The sequence below is a fragment of the Pezoporus occidentalis genome, unplaced genomic scaffold (assembly GCF_034315485.1).
Source record: "Pezoporus occidentalis ecotype Australia unplaced genomic scaffold, CSIRO_AGI_Poc_V1 ctg4, whole genome shotgun sequence".
In the NCBI taxonomy this organism is placed as follows: Eukaryota; Metazoa; Chordata; class Aves; order Psittaciformes; family Psittacidae; genus Pezoporus; species Pezoporus occidentalis.
Genome location: NW_026915724.1, coordinates 2,873,173 through 2,886,741, shown reverse-complemented (window position 1 = coordinate 2,886,741; position 13,569 = coordinate 2,873,173). Strand labels below are relative to the sequence as shown.

General features: G+C 38.9%; 1 protein-coding gene across 1 annotated transcript in view; it reads right to left on the bottom strand.

The window, feature by feature from the left end:
* The window catches only part of EYA1 (EYA transcriptional coactivator and phosphatase 1), a 163,517-nt gene that overhangs the window by 75,574 nt on the left and 74,374 nt on the right, over positions 1-13,569 (bottom strand). Inside the window, exons 3-5 of the mRNA XM_062633203.1 lie at positions 7,994-8,043; positions 6,486-6,613; positions 4,590-4,652 (exon numbers count right to left, since the gene is read on the bottom strand). Of these exons, the coding sequence (XP_062489187.1) occupies positions 4,590-4,652; positions 6,486-6,613; positions 7,994-8,043 (241 nt within the window). The remainder of the gene's footprint in view (positions 1-4,589; positions 4,653-6,485; positions 6,614-7,993; positions 8,044-13,569) is intronic.

Sequence of the window (13,569 nt, the reverse complement as noted above, 5' to 3'; positions counted from 1 at the left end):
TCTTCTTAGATCCTTGATTGGGAATCTGACCATGGTAACTGCCCAGTACATGTATAACAATTTGCAAGACATCCGTGTGAAATATCTGTACTCTTTAACTATAGCCAGGCAGGATGACCACATAGCATCATAGCCCCAGATACTGATGGCAAAAAAAGGTTGCCTTCAGCTAATTTCTGGGAACTTGGAGGGCTTCAGGGGAACAGAGAGCATCGTGGAGAAGTCAAGCCCACTCTGTCAGTAAGGTGTACAAGACACAAGACTAAGATATGAAGACAGAAGCAGAATGATAAAGTGGGTGGGACCTTCCACAAGTGGGAAATAATATTCCTTACTTTTGGCCAGGGTCTGAACTCCAGGACCATCAGACTTAAATTCATCTGGACAAAGTGGGATAAGCAGCTTGCACTCCCCTCCACCCAGCAGCAGCAAACTCCTCAGCTTGTCTCACCAAACCAGGTGGCACAGGTACTTTCTTCAATGACCAGGGAGACACTGCTAACCCTGAAGTGTAACCAAGTTTTATGCTTTTTTATTTACCTGTGATAAGCAAAACCCCTCTGAAGATTACAAGATGCAAATGCAAGTGCTAAAACATCAACTCACAAGTCTCTGAAGATGCAAAGGCTCTTCAAATAGCACCCTATTGTCTATTTACGTGTGCATTTAGATCAAGATGTTCTACTCCTGTTCCCTGGAGTTTCTGCTGGTGCACATGGACAGCAGGGGCTGGATTTCCTTTTCACTTGTATTACTGGCCAGGTGCATGATATTTTTATCTTATGCAGTGCAGTCACACGATTGCACACATGCAGATTGTGCGTAACGGGTTGGTCCCACTGGAGAGACACTGCACCTAGCACAAAGTGTTGCAGTTACAGTTTTCAGTGAAGTAGTGTATAACTACAGGTTCTTGACATCCCACAGCCTGTGCAAAGCCACTGTGCCAGCAGGGCTCTGCGACCCTCGGACACACTCAGAGAGTACTTCCACAACACCATGCTCTGCATCCAGGGTCTGGAAGAGCATGTGCTGTGAAAAGGGTTATGAGAAGCTGCAAAAGAAAGTGGTATTAAAATAAATGGTGCTTCCAAGATGTTCCTTTCTTTTTAAGTCATTTGTCACTTACAGTATTTTGTTTCCCTTGAATGTCTGTGGGAACTAGTATTGCTATTAACTTTTCCCTTTAATGAGGTCCGTCCTTTCAGGAAAATGTTGTGGGAGAAAACAAAATGGTGAAGCTTTCACAAACAGATGCACAAACACACAGAAAAGACAATAAATACAGAAGTGTTTATTAGCCAGTCTCCTCCTCAAGACCTTGCAACATGAGTTGCTGAACTGAGCCAACAGAGGAGTAGACAAGTAGTCATTTCAGTGGCCAGAAACCTACGAAAGAGGAATAATAGAGCATTATGCTACATGTGCTCAGAACAGACAGAACGACTCTTGGGGAAGCAGGAGAATAAAAGCACAGATAAGACAAAGAGTCTGGAAGGAAGCCAATGTAATACAGCAAGAAGAAAAAGGTAAGGAGGAGAGAAGAAAAAATAGTCCAAGTCAGCCCCTTGCCTTCACACAAATGGGCAGTGATGTGTATCTGATTTTTATCCTCCAGAAGTGGCAGCAGGCTGAAGATTATTACTAGGACCTACAGAGCCCCAGGTTGCTTTTACCAGTCTGGGGCCTGGGACCAATGCATTCTTTGCCTCTGGCCACACAACTGTCCTTTTGTGCTCTTCTGGGGCTGAGTAAAGAAGTTAGCATCAATAGTTATTGATACTCACACCCTTCTGAAATGAAAATACTAGATTCAACTTTACTGCAGTATTATTTGAGGATGTGTAAATATGAAGGCATCCCCACCTCAGTTACATTCATACCATCAAGCTCTTCATCACAAATACAAGTGTAGAAACTTCAGCATACATAATTGGCAGAAACTCCAGAAATGAGCAATTAAAAGTAGCAGAACCCAAACATCTCCCAAAGGAGAATCATTCTGATTGCCATCACCTACTGCAACTTCTTATGCCAAAGTACACAAAATTATGAATATTAAAAACTACAAATAACTTATACAAAATTGAAAATCATCCATTGCCCATGCACAGGCTTGACTGCAATACTGAGAGGGTGCTACAAAGTACTGTTAGAATTACAATGAATTCTTAACATTTACTTACAGAAACCTACATAATGTGCCATAACAATGACCAACTCATACTTTCTCTATAGGTTTCAACATTTTACTCCATCATTATTTCAGAAAATACTGAAACCAACTTTTTCTTCATTCTATAATATTGCAGCCTGACAGCAAACATACTACACAGCACTGCCTTTTGAAACCCTGAAGATGGATTTATGTTCACCAGACTTTAAACAGCCTTTCTAATGGCCACCCATCAGATAGTCATGTAGTGGGGAGTTCTGACTGCCTTTGTGTGGGATCTCATTCTCATGTTGCAGCACGTACTTAAAGAGCAAGAACTTTTTTTTTTCCCAAAGGAATTTTGATGTCCAGCTCCCTTTGAAGCCTCCCTTCCTACGTATCTTTGAAAATCTGATCTTCAATTTGTTATCCATTTTCCCTTACTGCTTGGTAAGAAAATGCCTTCTCCCTTCTGAACATTCAAAAATGAGGGCAGAAGTAGCGCCATACTCCTAACATGAATGAAGAGTAGTTGCTTGGAAAACCACAGCTCCTTCTCTCCCCATCTTCACCTATTCTTTTCCATTCCAGATGCATAAAAGATCACCATGATGGGCCACAGGCATCTGTTTCTCACTCTGTGTTATCCATCAGAACTGATTTACATTATTTAGATAAAAGGCAAGATCACTGTAGGCAGAAACTGGATGCAGTTGTCCACTATGGAAAACACCTTTGCTACTCCGTTCAAATTTATTAATTACTCTCAGCCTTTCACCTCTGAAGTATATCTAGCAAAGTGGGCACTGTTATTGGAATAGCCACTAGCTGTCTGATAAAACTTAACGAATGACAATTTTATTAGCTTCTGTTGTTATTGTTTCTTTAACTCCTTCAGCATCAAGCCACTACAGCAATTCTCTGACAAAGATTAGAGATAAGGCACAACTACGAACATTTTGGTCCCTACTTCAATTACATAGATATATATATATATTTTTTTTTTCACTTTAACATATTTTCTCAGGCAAGTCATACAGGACCAATATTTTAAAGGTGTCCAGTGTCTGCTGCTCCCTACAAAGGAGGGGATTTTGTGGAAAAACACTTAAAAAGGACATGGAAAAGTCAAATACTGCAGTGTTTGTATCATTGGCACCACTTTGGCATGCCAGGACTGATTTTTCTGAGTGCCTTTAGCCAGACATTTTAGTGTTATTCCTCTGCATTTGATCCTGGGAAATTTCCGACTGGTCAAGGTCTATAATTTCGTTGTTACTTCCCCATCACTGATTTGAAGACCATGCTGCCTGGCCCGGAGAAGAGGAATGTTGCTTACCAAAGTGAAATTAAGCACACAAAGAGTTATTATATAAAAGCTGCATGCAGAGATTAAACTCAGACTCAATCACACAACTAAATCCCTATTCAGTGCTTTGAAAATTTACCACTAAGTGTGAAGCTAAAAATATTAGCTAATAACAGTGAGCTATCTTCCAACCACATCCTCTCGCAGAACATCAATAAGAGACAAGTCTGAAAATGTGCCTTAGAGGAATTAATGAACATTTGTTTGAAACAGGGCCATTTCACTTTGGGACAGGGTTTTGGTTTTTTCTTCCTTGTTTTTTTTTTACCTCCTCCTCATCTAGTGAACATATCCTGCACTTCAGGGTATGGAAACCTGCCGAAATCACACCCATAGTCAAATCAAATTTAACATATCTTTACAAGATATTTATAACATGCAAATACCTAGAGGCCCTATTTCTTGTTCACATGAAGGTACCTTATGCCAGAAAAGAAGGCTTTTCACGTTAGCATGAGTGCGTAGTAGACTAGAAGCCAGTTTCACATACTATATTTAACATGTGAATGTTCAGCAACCCACATCTCCACTCCACATGCAAAAAGCAAGCAAACCACACTGCAGCATTTTAAGAAAGGTGCTTGGCAAGCCCTTACAACCGCATCCTTACAACCTGCCACTTGTGCCTCAGCAGGATTCTGCTTCAAGAATCTCGGAAAAAAAGAATTTACTTCACCCTTCATTAAAAAAAATATATGAAACCCTCACTTCATTCACTCCATTTTTCCTTAAGCTTGTTTAGCAGCTCAAGGAACCCAAACCAAGCATTTTCTTAAGATAAAACAGATTAACAGTAAAAATTCCATCTTCAGATTCTTAGGCATCTGCTTCACTCACAAATTTTGTCTCTTGGCACACATCTAATTCAGAAATAAATTATTCTGTTTCTTTCACAAACTTTTCCTTATTTGCCACTTAAGAGCAATCAGAGACAGGAATTTTCAATTTAGAAAGTTTAGACCAGAATCGCCAAGCACAAGCTATTTCTCAGGACGCTATCTGGACAACATCTGAAACCACATGCTGAATGCCCACGCCTGCTGTGCCCACCACAGCCCCCCAAACCTGCAAGGCTCTGTGTGCTAGGGCTTAGCAACCAGTCTGCAGTGCTGAGGAGGGTCATGTCACCTGAGGGAAAATTGCAAACAAAAGAAAACCGTTTGGCTTCGACTCAGAAGGGAAACACAGATTGCAAGTTACAGCTTTCTGGGTAGAATTCACTCCAAATTAATAAACATGAACTTTAAGATTCTCGTGTCAGATAAATTAGTTACTGGGGCTTAATTTACTTCCTTCAATAGGCTCTGATACCCACCTAGAAGTTGGGATATTACCTCCAAAATTATTTGCTACCTGAGGTCAGTGAATGACTAGATACAACATACAGCTTGCTTCCTGTCAAACTAATATTAAGCACCCCATTTTTCAGGGTGTATGCCTACACACAACAACTACTTAGAACAAAAAGTCAAGCCAGTTGATGAGTGCCTTTCAGTGTTTCAAGGACCACTCCTTATTTCTATGCTAATAAAGAACCTTCAAGTAACACAGAAGGTACGAAAGCTGGTCAAATTTACCGCAAAGGGCTTTTGTGACCTAGAGGAATTTTAATTTGAAAGGGTCACGCAATTTTATCCTATACCAAAATAGTATACACCTGATAATTTAATATTAAAATATGGTAATATAGCTGGGTATTTAAAAGGAAGAAGACTCACCTAAGGAGATGAAATATTGTTTTGCTTGAACTACTTAACACATTAAACACTTTATTTATTCCTTAAAAAGCAAGTTTTGGGGGTTGGTGTTTTGTTTTGTTTTTTTCCAAAATGACTTAAAATTTGCTCGCTGCAATACTTTTACAGCAATAACAAAAAGTAAATTATACACAACTGGCACAAATGCCTGTTAATCTGATAACCCATAAACCCTCCCCACTACAGAGGACTCCAATTAGAATGAATAACAGAGATGTTTGGGGAATTGAAGGGGGATGACATCTGTTTGATTGACATGTGCCTTTCCTGGAAGAATGCAACGCATGTCCATAATCCTAAACAGTCTGACAGCACTAATATGACCCAGTTCTTAGGGAAAAAAGGCCTATCTTTGCTACAACAGTTGTTTAACTATACATTTATACTGAACAGTAATATTGAAGCTGTGTGACTTTTCTCGTAATGCATTAAAATCTCTATTGACATAGCTATCTAAATGTCATGTACAATCTTTCCTATTATAACCATAGAAATGTTACAGGAAAGAGTATTTTTTGCTGCTTATTATATAAACCCTTCTGTGTTTCATTATATGTATTATTGTATGTATTATATATCTATTGTATTACTGGCCAAGCTGTTAGGTTGTTCTGCTGTTAGTATTCTATTGAGAACAAACATAACTTATAAACTGCCTGACTGCTTCTTGAAAAATAGGTATCAGTTTACCCATTGAATTACTACACCTGTTTGAATTTTGGCCACTCCATCAGAGCAGCAAGCTAGCCCGAGGAAATTTCAACACTTAGTTTTATTAGCCTACTTGAGAAAACTTCATAGCCTTAGGAGCTTGAAAAAAAGGGAGAACATCAAGAAATACCCATCTAGTGAAAAACACTGAAAGACTGAGTTTTGTAGTACAACTGTAAACGCTCTTTCTTCTCATGACTAAGCTACCCTTTCAGGTTTTTTTGGAGGTTTTTTCAAGCTCCGCACATACTACCTGCTCAGTCCATTCAAACTAAATGAAAGGAAGATAAACCTGGAATGAAAGCTATTGCTGAAACTTGATAAGAGTAACTACTGATAAACATTGATCATTGGCTTTCCACACAATATTGCATAAGCACAGAACACCTAAAATAGTAAAACATTTTCTCTATGTAGCTTACTTACTGCAAGAACATCAATGCAACAAGAAGAAAAAATAAACTATGAAAGACTAAAAATAATGGTGGCTCACCTTCTGTGCCATTGGGTGTCATGGAATTATTATTTATATGGGAGTTATCAAGTTTTGGACCACTGGGGGATTCACTACTACCACTTAGTCGTCTATGTGGGCTGGCTAGATCCTGCATTTCCATAGACCTGAAAATAATATGCAGCTAGTTTTAGTGACATATTCAATATGAATTACCTATATGAGATGCAGCTTGCTATTAATCAACATCCTGAAAACAGCAAAAAATGAACAGCTTCTCTTAACTTGGTCATTTCTACTGCAAAACTCATTTGTAGCCCTCCAAAATGTGACTGACCAGTTACCATAATTATTTTTGCAGCTTCAAACAGAATAAATCTTAGATACGAAGTACTGTACTTTAAACAGTTGTGTCACCTTGTATTTTTAAGGTACGTGAAAAGATAGAATCACCAATATATGAAGACGTACGTTCTCTTAAAAACAAATTAACACTCTGCTTTTTCAAGATTAACCACTCAGTGGCAATATAATGGGCCTCCAAACCAAATAAAACACTTGAAGCAATTGTGGAAACCTATCATCTACTGACAGGGAATGAGATATTCCTGATGTATGTGTTTACTCTGGCAAACTACTTAATTGTTCCTCTGTTTCCGTTGAAACAAATGCAGCATTAAAACATTATTATGTCTGCTCACTTGTTTGCTTTGTGGATTACATAAAGCGTGCCCAATTGAAAAGGGATATGACCAACATACAGTGGATCCATATAGGCGTTAGTATGCCTTAGCACTCTGCTGTATCTCTACAGCTGTTGCTTAGTCAGAGAGCAATTCCGATTCAAAGCAAAAATTACACATTTATAAAGCACACAAACAGCTGAATATTTCCAATTTGTGTTTTCAACAGCCTTATATAAAAAAGCCCAGAGCCGTGGCCACCATGACATATGTTGGGGAAGCTTATGATTGAAGTGCCCAAACCTTTCATTTCTTTATACCTAAAACTTTTGCTAATGTTATTTGATGTACTCAGTCTAAGTAATTGCTCCCTGTAGAAGTTTCATAGGTTATTCTGCCTCCAAGGCATTTGAATCAGTAATTTTTCATTTTTTAAAAAATGCTTAGGCTCTTTTAAAGACTATAAAATTATATAAAAAAAATCCTCCCACCGTAATGTATAAATATCCTTAAGCCTAAGTGTCATTTCAGCTATGAAGCTTTCACAGTTTGAGATTTTATCACAAGCTCTAAACACAAATCCTTCATTTTACATTTAATTGCCTAAACCAACCTACACATAAAGAAGGATGATATCACAATGACTTTGAAAAGCCAGTATCTAACATAAAATCAAACAATTTAGTAAAGAAGTGGACGTGCTCCAGGTTTACAGACTTGGTTGCATGCACCTAAAAGCGACGCTCGAGCACTTACTCATCTGCTTAATGTGGAAAACATGGATAGATATTTACTTGTCACCTGAAGTTAAAAAAGGGAACAAAAGCCTTGCAGAAAAATAGCAAATGTCAATCAAATGCTTACCTGCAGCTTGTCGAAACAGCAACATCTGAACTGGTTTGGGACTTCCGCACCTGTAAACCAGGGAAAGAAACAGAAGCCTCTATTACTCCACTTTACTATGAGGACTTAATTTAAAGGAAGGATATTACTGCGGATGACAACTCTGTCCTTTAAAGCCAAAAGGAGAGGAGGAGGGCGCAGTGCCCGTGAAAGGCATATTGTCTTTAAATTGAAGGCTCAACTGTTGTTTCCCCGGCAGGTCTCTCTCCCTCCTCCCCGTGCCGGGGGACGGCGGCCAAGTGACGGGATAGTGATTCATCAGGGGCCCGTGACAGCTGCAGAGGCGCTCACTCCTCCCATGGCACAGAACGGCACGGCACGGCTCTGCCACGCACCCCCACAAAGGTAACCCCACCACGCCACTCCAGCCCTGAGCTCCCCACCATCCTCCACCCCTCTTGCCTTTTGCTATTGCTAGCTATCTTTTCCTCCCATCCCCTTAACTCTTGACAGCTTCTTGCCCTCATCTCATTGGCTTTCCTCTTCCTACGCTCTTTGCCATCCGTCCTCTGCACCTGGGCAACAGGGAACCCACAAGTCAGCTCACCCCAAAGGTGAGGGGTGAAGAAAGCCAGAGCGGCTGACATTAATCTGGGGGAGTGGGGGGACAACAAGGGGCAGATCTACCTATGGTAAAGATCTTCAATCTGTGACAAACAGTATTACACAATTATCTCCAAAATGAGCCCATCTCCAGCTGGGGTGAATTAAAACAAAAACCCCACACATTACTGCACAAAGTTGTACTTGTAAAAATTCCAGTCGCTAATGAGATTTCTGATAAAATGACTTGAAAGAACATTTCTGGCTAAATAAATAGGAGGAAGCTGTAGCATTTACCTCTGAGGTCACTCATCAAGGAAAGGAATCTGGTTCCACTGGGAAGCCCAGCAATAATTTTCCAGCTTAATAAAATGACTCCTTTTATAACTCAGGTGAGTAATAGATTTTCATATCCTATTAGAAAAACACCATTGCTTTGCTAACAGACTCTTCTCTGTACCCAGTAACGATTGTCAGCGGATGATAAAATTCAGGTAAAGGTCCTCTGCTAGACGCTGTTAACTTAAAAGCACACAAAAGTTTCTCCACGCAAGGTATATATTCTCTTAATGTCTGCACTGAGAATCCTTCATGTGCGTTTGCATTCGACCTGAACTGACATCTCCTAAATGATCACAGAGCAAAGACAAGAGAGATGAGGCATTTTAAGTGCCATAAAAATCATCCAAGCAAATCCTACTTATGTGTCTGTAGGGTTTTTGTTGTTTTTTTTTTTTTTGTTATTTTTAATCACAGACAGAATTACTACTAGCAAGAGTAAACAACTCCTAGGGGCAGCCAAGCAATGCAGAACATTACAAATGATGTCAAGAAGCATACAATAATGCACGCTGAAAAACATCAATCTTTTTATAACTGGGTACTTAAAGTACTGCATAACATGCTTTTCAATACATCATGCATGCCAAATCAAACTAGATGAGCAGATACATTCAAAACTGTGCATTTTGCTCTAAAGATTTTTTTTTCCCAGTTCTTTACCCCAGAAACTGCAGCAGAGTGCCTTAGGATATATTTCTGCTGCTACTTCTAAACACCTGGAAAAAATTATAGGTGAGAACTAAGTTTGCTTACAGAGCTATCTTCACTCCCTTTTGCACACGATCCTTAAAAACATATCTTTTATAATAGTAAAAATCTTCCTTTTTCAAATAGAAGCTTTAATTCATTGATATTTTCCAAAGTACCCTACAGTTTTATTTATTCTTCACTAACCCCTAAAATACATTTAAACCTATTTTATTTACCCAAATTAAAACCAATAATAACTTCTGTACACTTACAAATATATATACACACACGTGCATGTGTGTGTATAATGAGAGAGATTTCATTTACAGATTCATGGGAAAGGGCAAAAAAAAAATAATAATGCAGCTCATTCAAAGTGAATTAAATATATACCTTATTTGTCCTCTAACACTCCATGATTTGTGAAAGTTCATATCCACAATCTTCATTTTCATTAGACATACTTCAGATATATTCCTTTGTGTCTCAAGGATTATTTAAACCATGTGTTGCACGTTACCATATTTAAAAATGACTCTTTAATCAAAATAACTTTAAAACAACTAATCCTCACTTAGGCTGGTCAGCTGAATCCACAGAGTGGTCCAGGAAAAATAAATCTACTCTCAAGAATGCGAATGCAGACAACAATTAGACACAGATGTGAGTGAAATTAGTTACAGTTTACAAAATGCTACACTTCACATGCTTTCAGTTTTTTATGTGTAGTGCAAAATTACAACGTAGTAAGGAACCACACTTATGACGACCAGTTCATAGAATAAAAACATTTCTGGGTGGTGTGCGCTTGCTCTCATATACTCTCCCACTTTGCCAACAGATTTCTGGATAACTGCAACATAACTCACGTATCAAACAAAAAAATGAAAGAAAAAAATAAAATTAAATGGCCTTACCCAGTCAGCCAAAGGGGCACATTAAATAAATAAATAAATAAAATCAAGAGGAGAAAAAAGGAGCTGTCACTCACCCTTCATACGCTGCACTCTGCTAAAACTAAGAAATGCTTTGTATGCTAAATGATATACACATTCTCCTTGATACCTCAAAAACATTACTGTGCATAATTTGATTGTTGTAAGTAACATTCCCATCATTCTCCTTAATACATATTGCAAATCTGGGCACTACATGGCGAGAAAAAAAGGACAATGACAGCAAAGCTACTTAAAATTCATCCAGTTAAGAATCTTAAATCAGTAACATCAAATTCTGATTAGTTAATGAGGTCTTTTAAGTTTGCCTTTTTCCTAATTAAATTTATAATTCTTCACAGATGTAGGTTTTGTTGATGTTCAATTTGTCTCTCTCATTTTGTTAAACCTCACATAGTACTCCACCAATCCATTGAATAGCCACATTAAATCTGTTAATACCATGCTCTTCAACCCCAGAAATTATTTCCAGAAGGCAAACTTGCTTTGAGAGATCATCAAACAAGACTTAAGGTACACATTTTATCACATTTTCCCTACCACAGAGCTCAGGATGCGGAGGAAAATTCATGACTTTTGCACTGTTTATTATACTTTGCTAAATTACAAATCAAAAGCATCTGACAGAAGATCATGTATGAAGCCAAAAAGTTAATAATGTTCTGTGAAAAGTAAACTGTAAATGGGAAGGGATTCTAAATTTCAGCAGCACAAAGCAAATAAAATGTAGGTACTTGTCTAAATTACAGGTTTTCCACAGCATTTTTGCTTGCTATGAGCAATTTTATTTTTTTTTTTAATGGCTATAATTTAAAACATTTTTCCAGCTGAAAAGAAATTTTCTAAGTGAAAATAAGAAGTTAACCCAGAAAACTACAGCCAACACACGCGCTTCTTCTTAAAGTACGGTTCTACTTTAAAGGAGTACATTTCAAAGACAATGGCAGTTTTCAAATCAGTGTTTCTCCTTAGGAGATATATATATATATATATATATATATCTGTCATTTTTAGCAAGGGGTGGAGGGAACAAGAGAAGAGGAATTTCTCCTAGAGCAGCACTCTTTGCCTCCTTAAAAGCCCTACACCATCAGTATCTACAGACATAATGGCTTCAACAGCCAAAACGTTACAAAACTAAAATGCAAATTGGCTACAAAAAGGCACCTTGCTGGCAACACATAAAACTTGGTAATACTTTCACTCTTCCAATAATCCTGCTGCTGGGTTCTAAGTGAAGAGGTAGGGCTTTTTCACTAAATACATCAAAGACAAATTGCACTTATTAAAGCAGAAGCAGGTAATTACAGTTATTTCATTTTTAATTACTAGTTTATATTCTTTTAAAAGTGCTATCCTGCATGCTCATTTCATACACTTATGAATGAAACATTCCGAAACCCCAACACTTTCTTCCCTTTAAGAAAGAAGTACTACAATGTGACAATGCTCCTATTATGACCAGCCATTTAAGAATGTCTTTCTCCTTTTCCAAGACTTTTTTGGCTCCCAAGAAATATTTAATACTTATTGCAATTCAAACAAAATGATTACTCATTCTTTTTTCTCTCTGCTCTCCAAAGGCAGAGCATGACTCCAGCTGCCTGCCACTGCATGGAATTGCTGAGAGAGTATGGCTGCTCATTTCCAGACCCTACCAGGCCTTGGGAAAACTCAGACGGCAGCGAAGTGCTTGGCTAAAGACTACATGCTTTGGGTTCGTGAGCAACATGTAAAATGCTGTGTGCATGTCTGTTTATATACACAAAAGCATATAATGTCTATAAGCACACATATACATATTTTCAGATATATCTATGCATTATGAATCTCTTCTACACCCCAACCCAGCAGTCTATGTTCCGGCAGATGCTTTGCAAACCATCTCAGTATGGCATGGAAAAGAAAAGATTCGTTATACATGGTATCTAACGATAAAGTCTTCCAGTGGTACACTGCACAGCATTTCTTATCCCAAATTTCTCACTGTAGTCACTTCTAAATTGAAACAAACTACATGAAATACACTATCCTTTTTATTTTTTTCCCCTGAACACTTTTATTTCTTCTGCTTGCCTTGTTATTAAATGTTTATTAAAAAACAAACTAACAATCCCAACCACCTTCTAAGAAGCACTTTTAAATGCACTAACACCTTTACTTCTCCAGAACAAACCTTTTGGTGCAAGGTACAGTCCTCGCTCTTGCTGGTGTTTTGTCAGAAACACCGAGAGAAATATACATCTAGGGATGTTCTGTGGGGCTCGGTTGCTCAAAAGCAAGAGGTAAATGTAATGAGATTTCAAAAGGTCTTTAACTTCCTCGTTCCAAGACCGTCGTTCTATCTAAGCCACCTAAAATGTCAATAAACGTCAAATATTTCAGTTGTATAGATGTTTATTCTGTCATCTTGAAGAGTTCTCCTGTGGGGATCTGTGTGTTTTTCCTTGGCGCTTGGGAAATTTAAACATATTAAGCGAAAGGATTTCCTGCTTCAGAAAGCGCTGTCAAAATCTCTGTCGGGCATTCTTCCTCCCAATTTTTTCTTTCTTTTTCTCATGCTCTCCTGTCTCTTTCAGAAAGGTTTCTGACTCTACGTGCCTATTCCTCCCCGCTCCAGTTCCCCATTTAACATCTCACCGTCACGTCGTTCCTATCTGCCGAACCATTAGCACTCTAGGAAATCAAACCGGAGGAATCCCCAAACCCGGCTGATCACAGTAAGCAGAAACGCCTAATGTCTGCTTGGTGGGAAGCCTGCAAACCCCGGCCTGAAACACAGCCAAAATTAACTCCTGCACCCATTGATTTATACTGGGACGGCAGAGAGTCCCTACGGCTGCGGAACCCGCCCGGGGCTGTTCTGCCACCGGGCTTTTCCTTCTCGTTTCCTCCCCTGTCCTCCTCTCCCTCTGCCCCGCGCTGCCCGCCTGTACTCACGATGCCGGGGCGCGCCGTCTCCGCGCCGCGCAGTCTCCGCGCTCGCGGGCTCACAGGGCGGCGGCG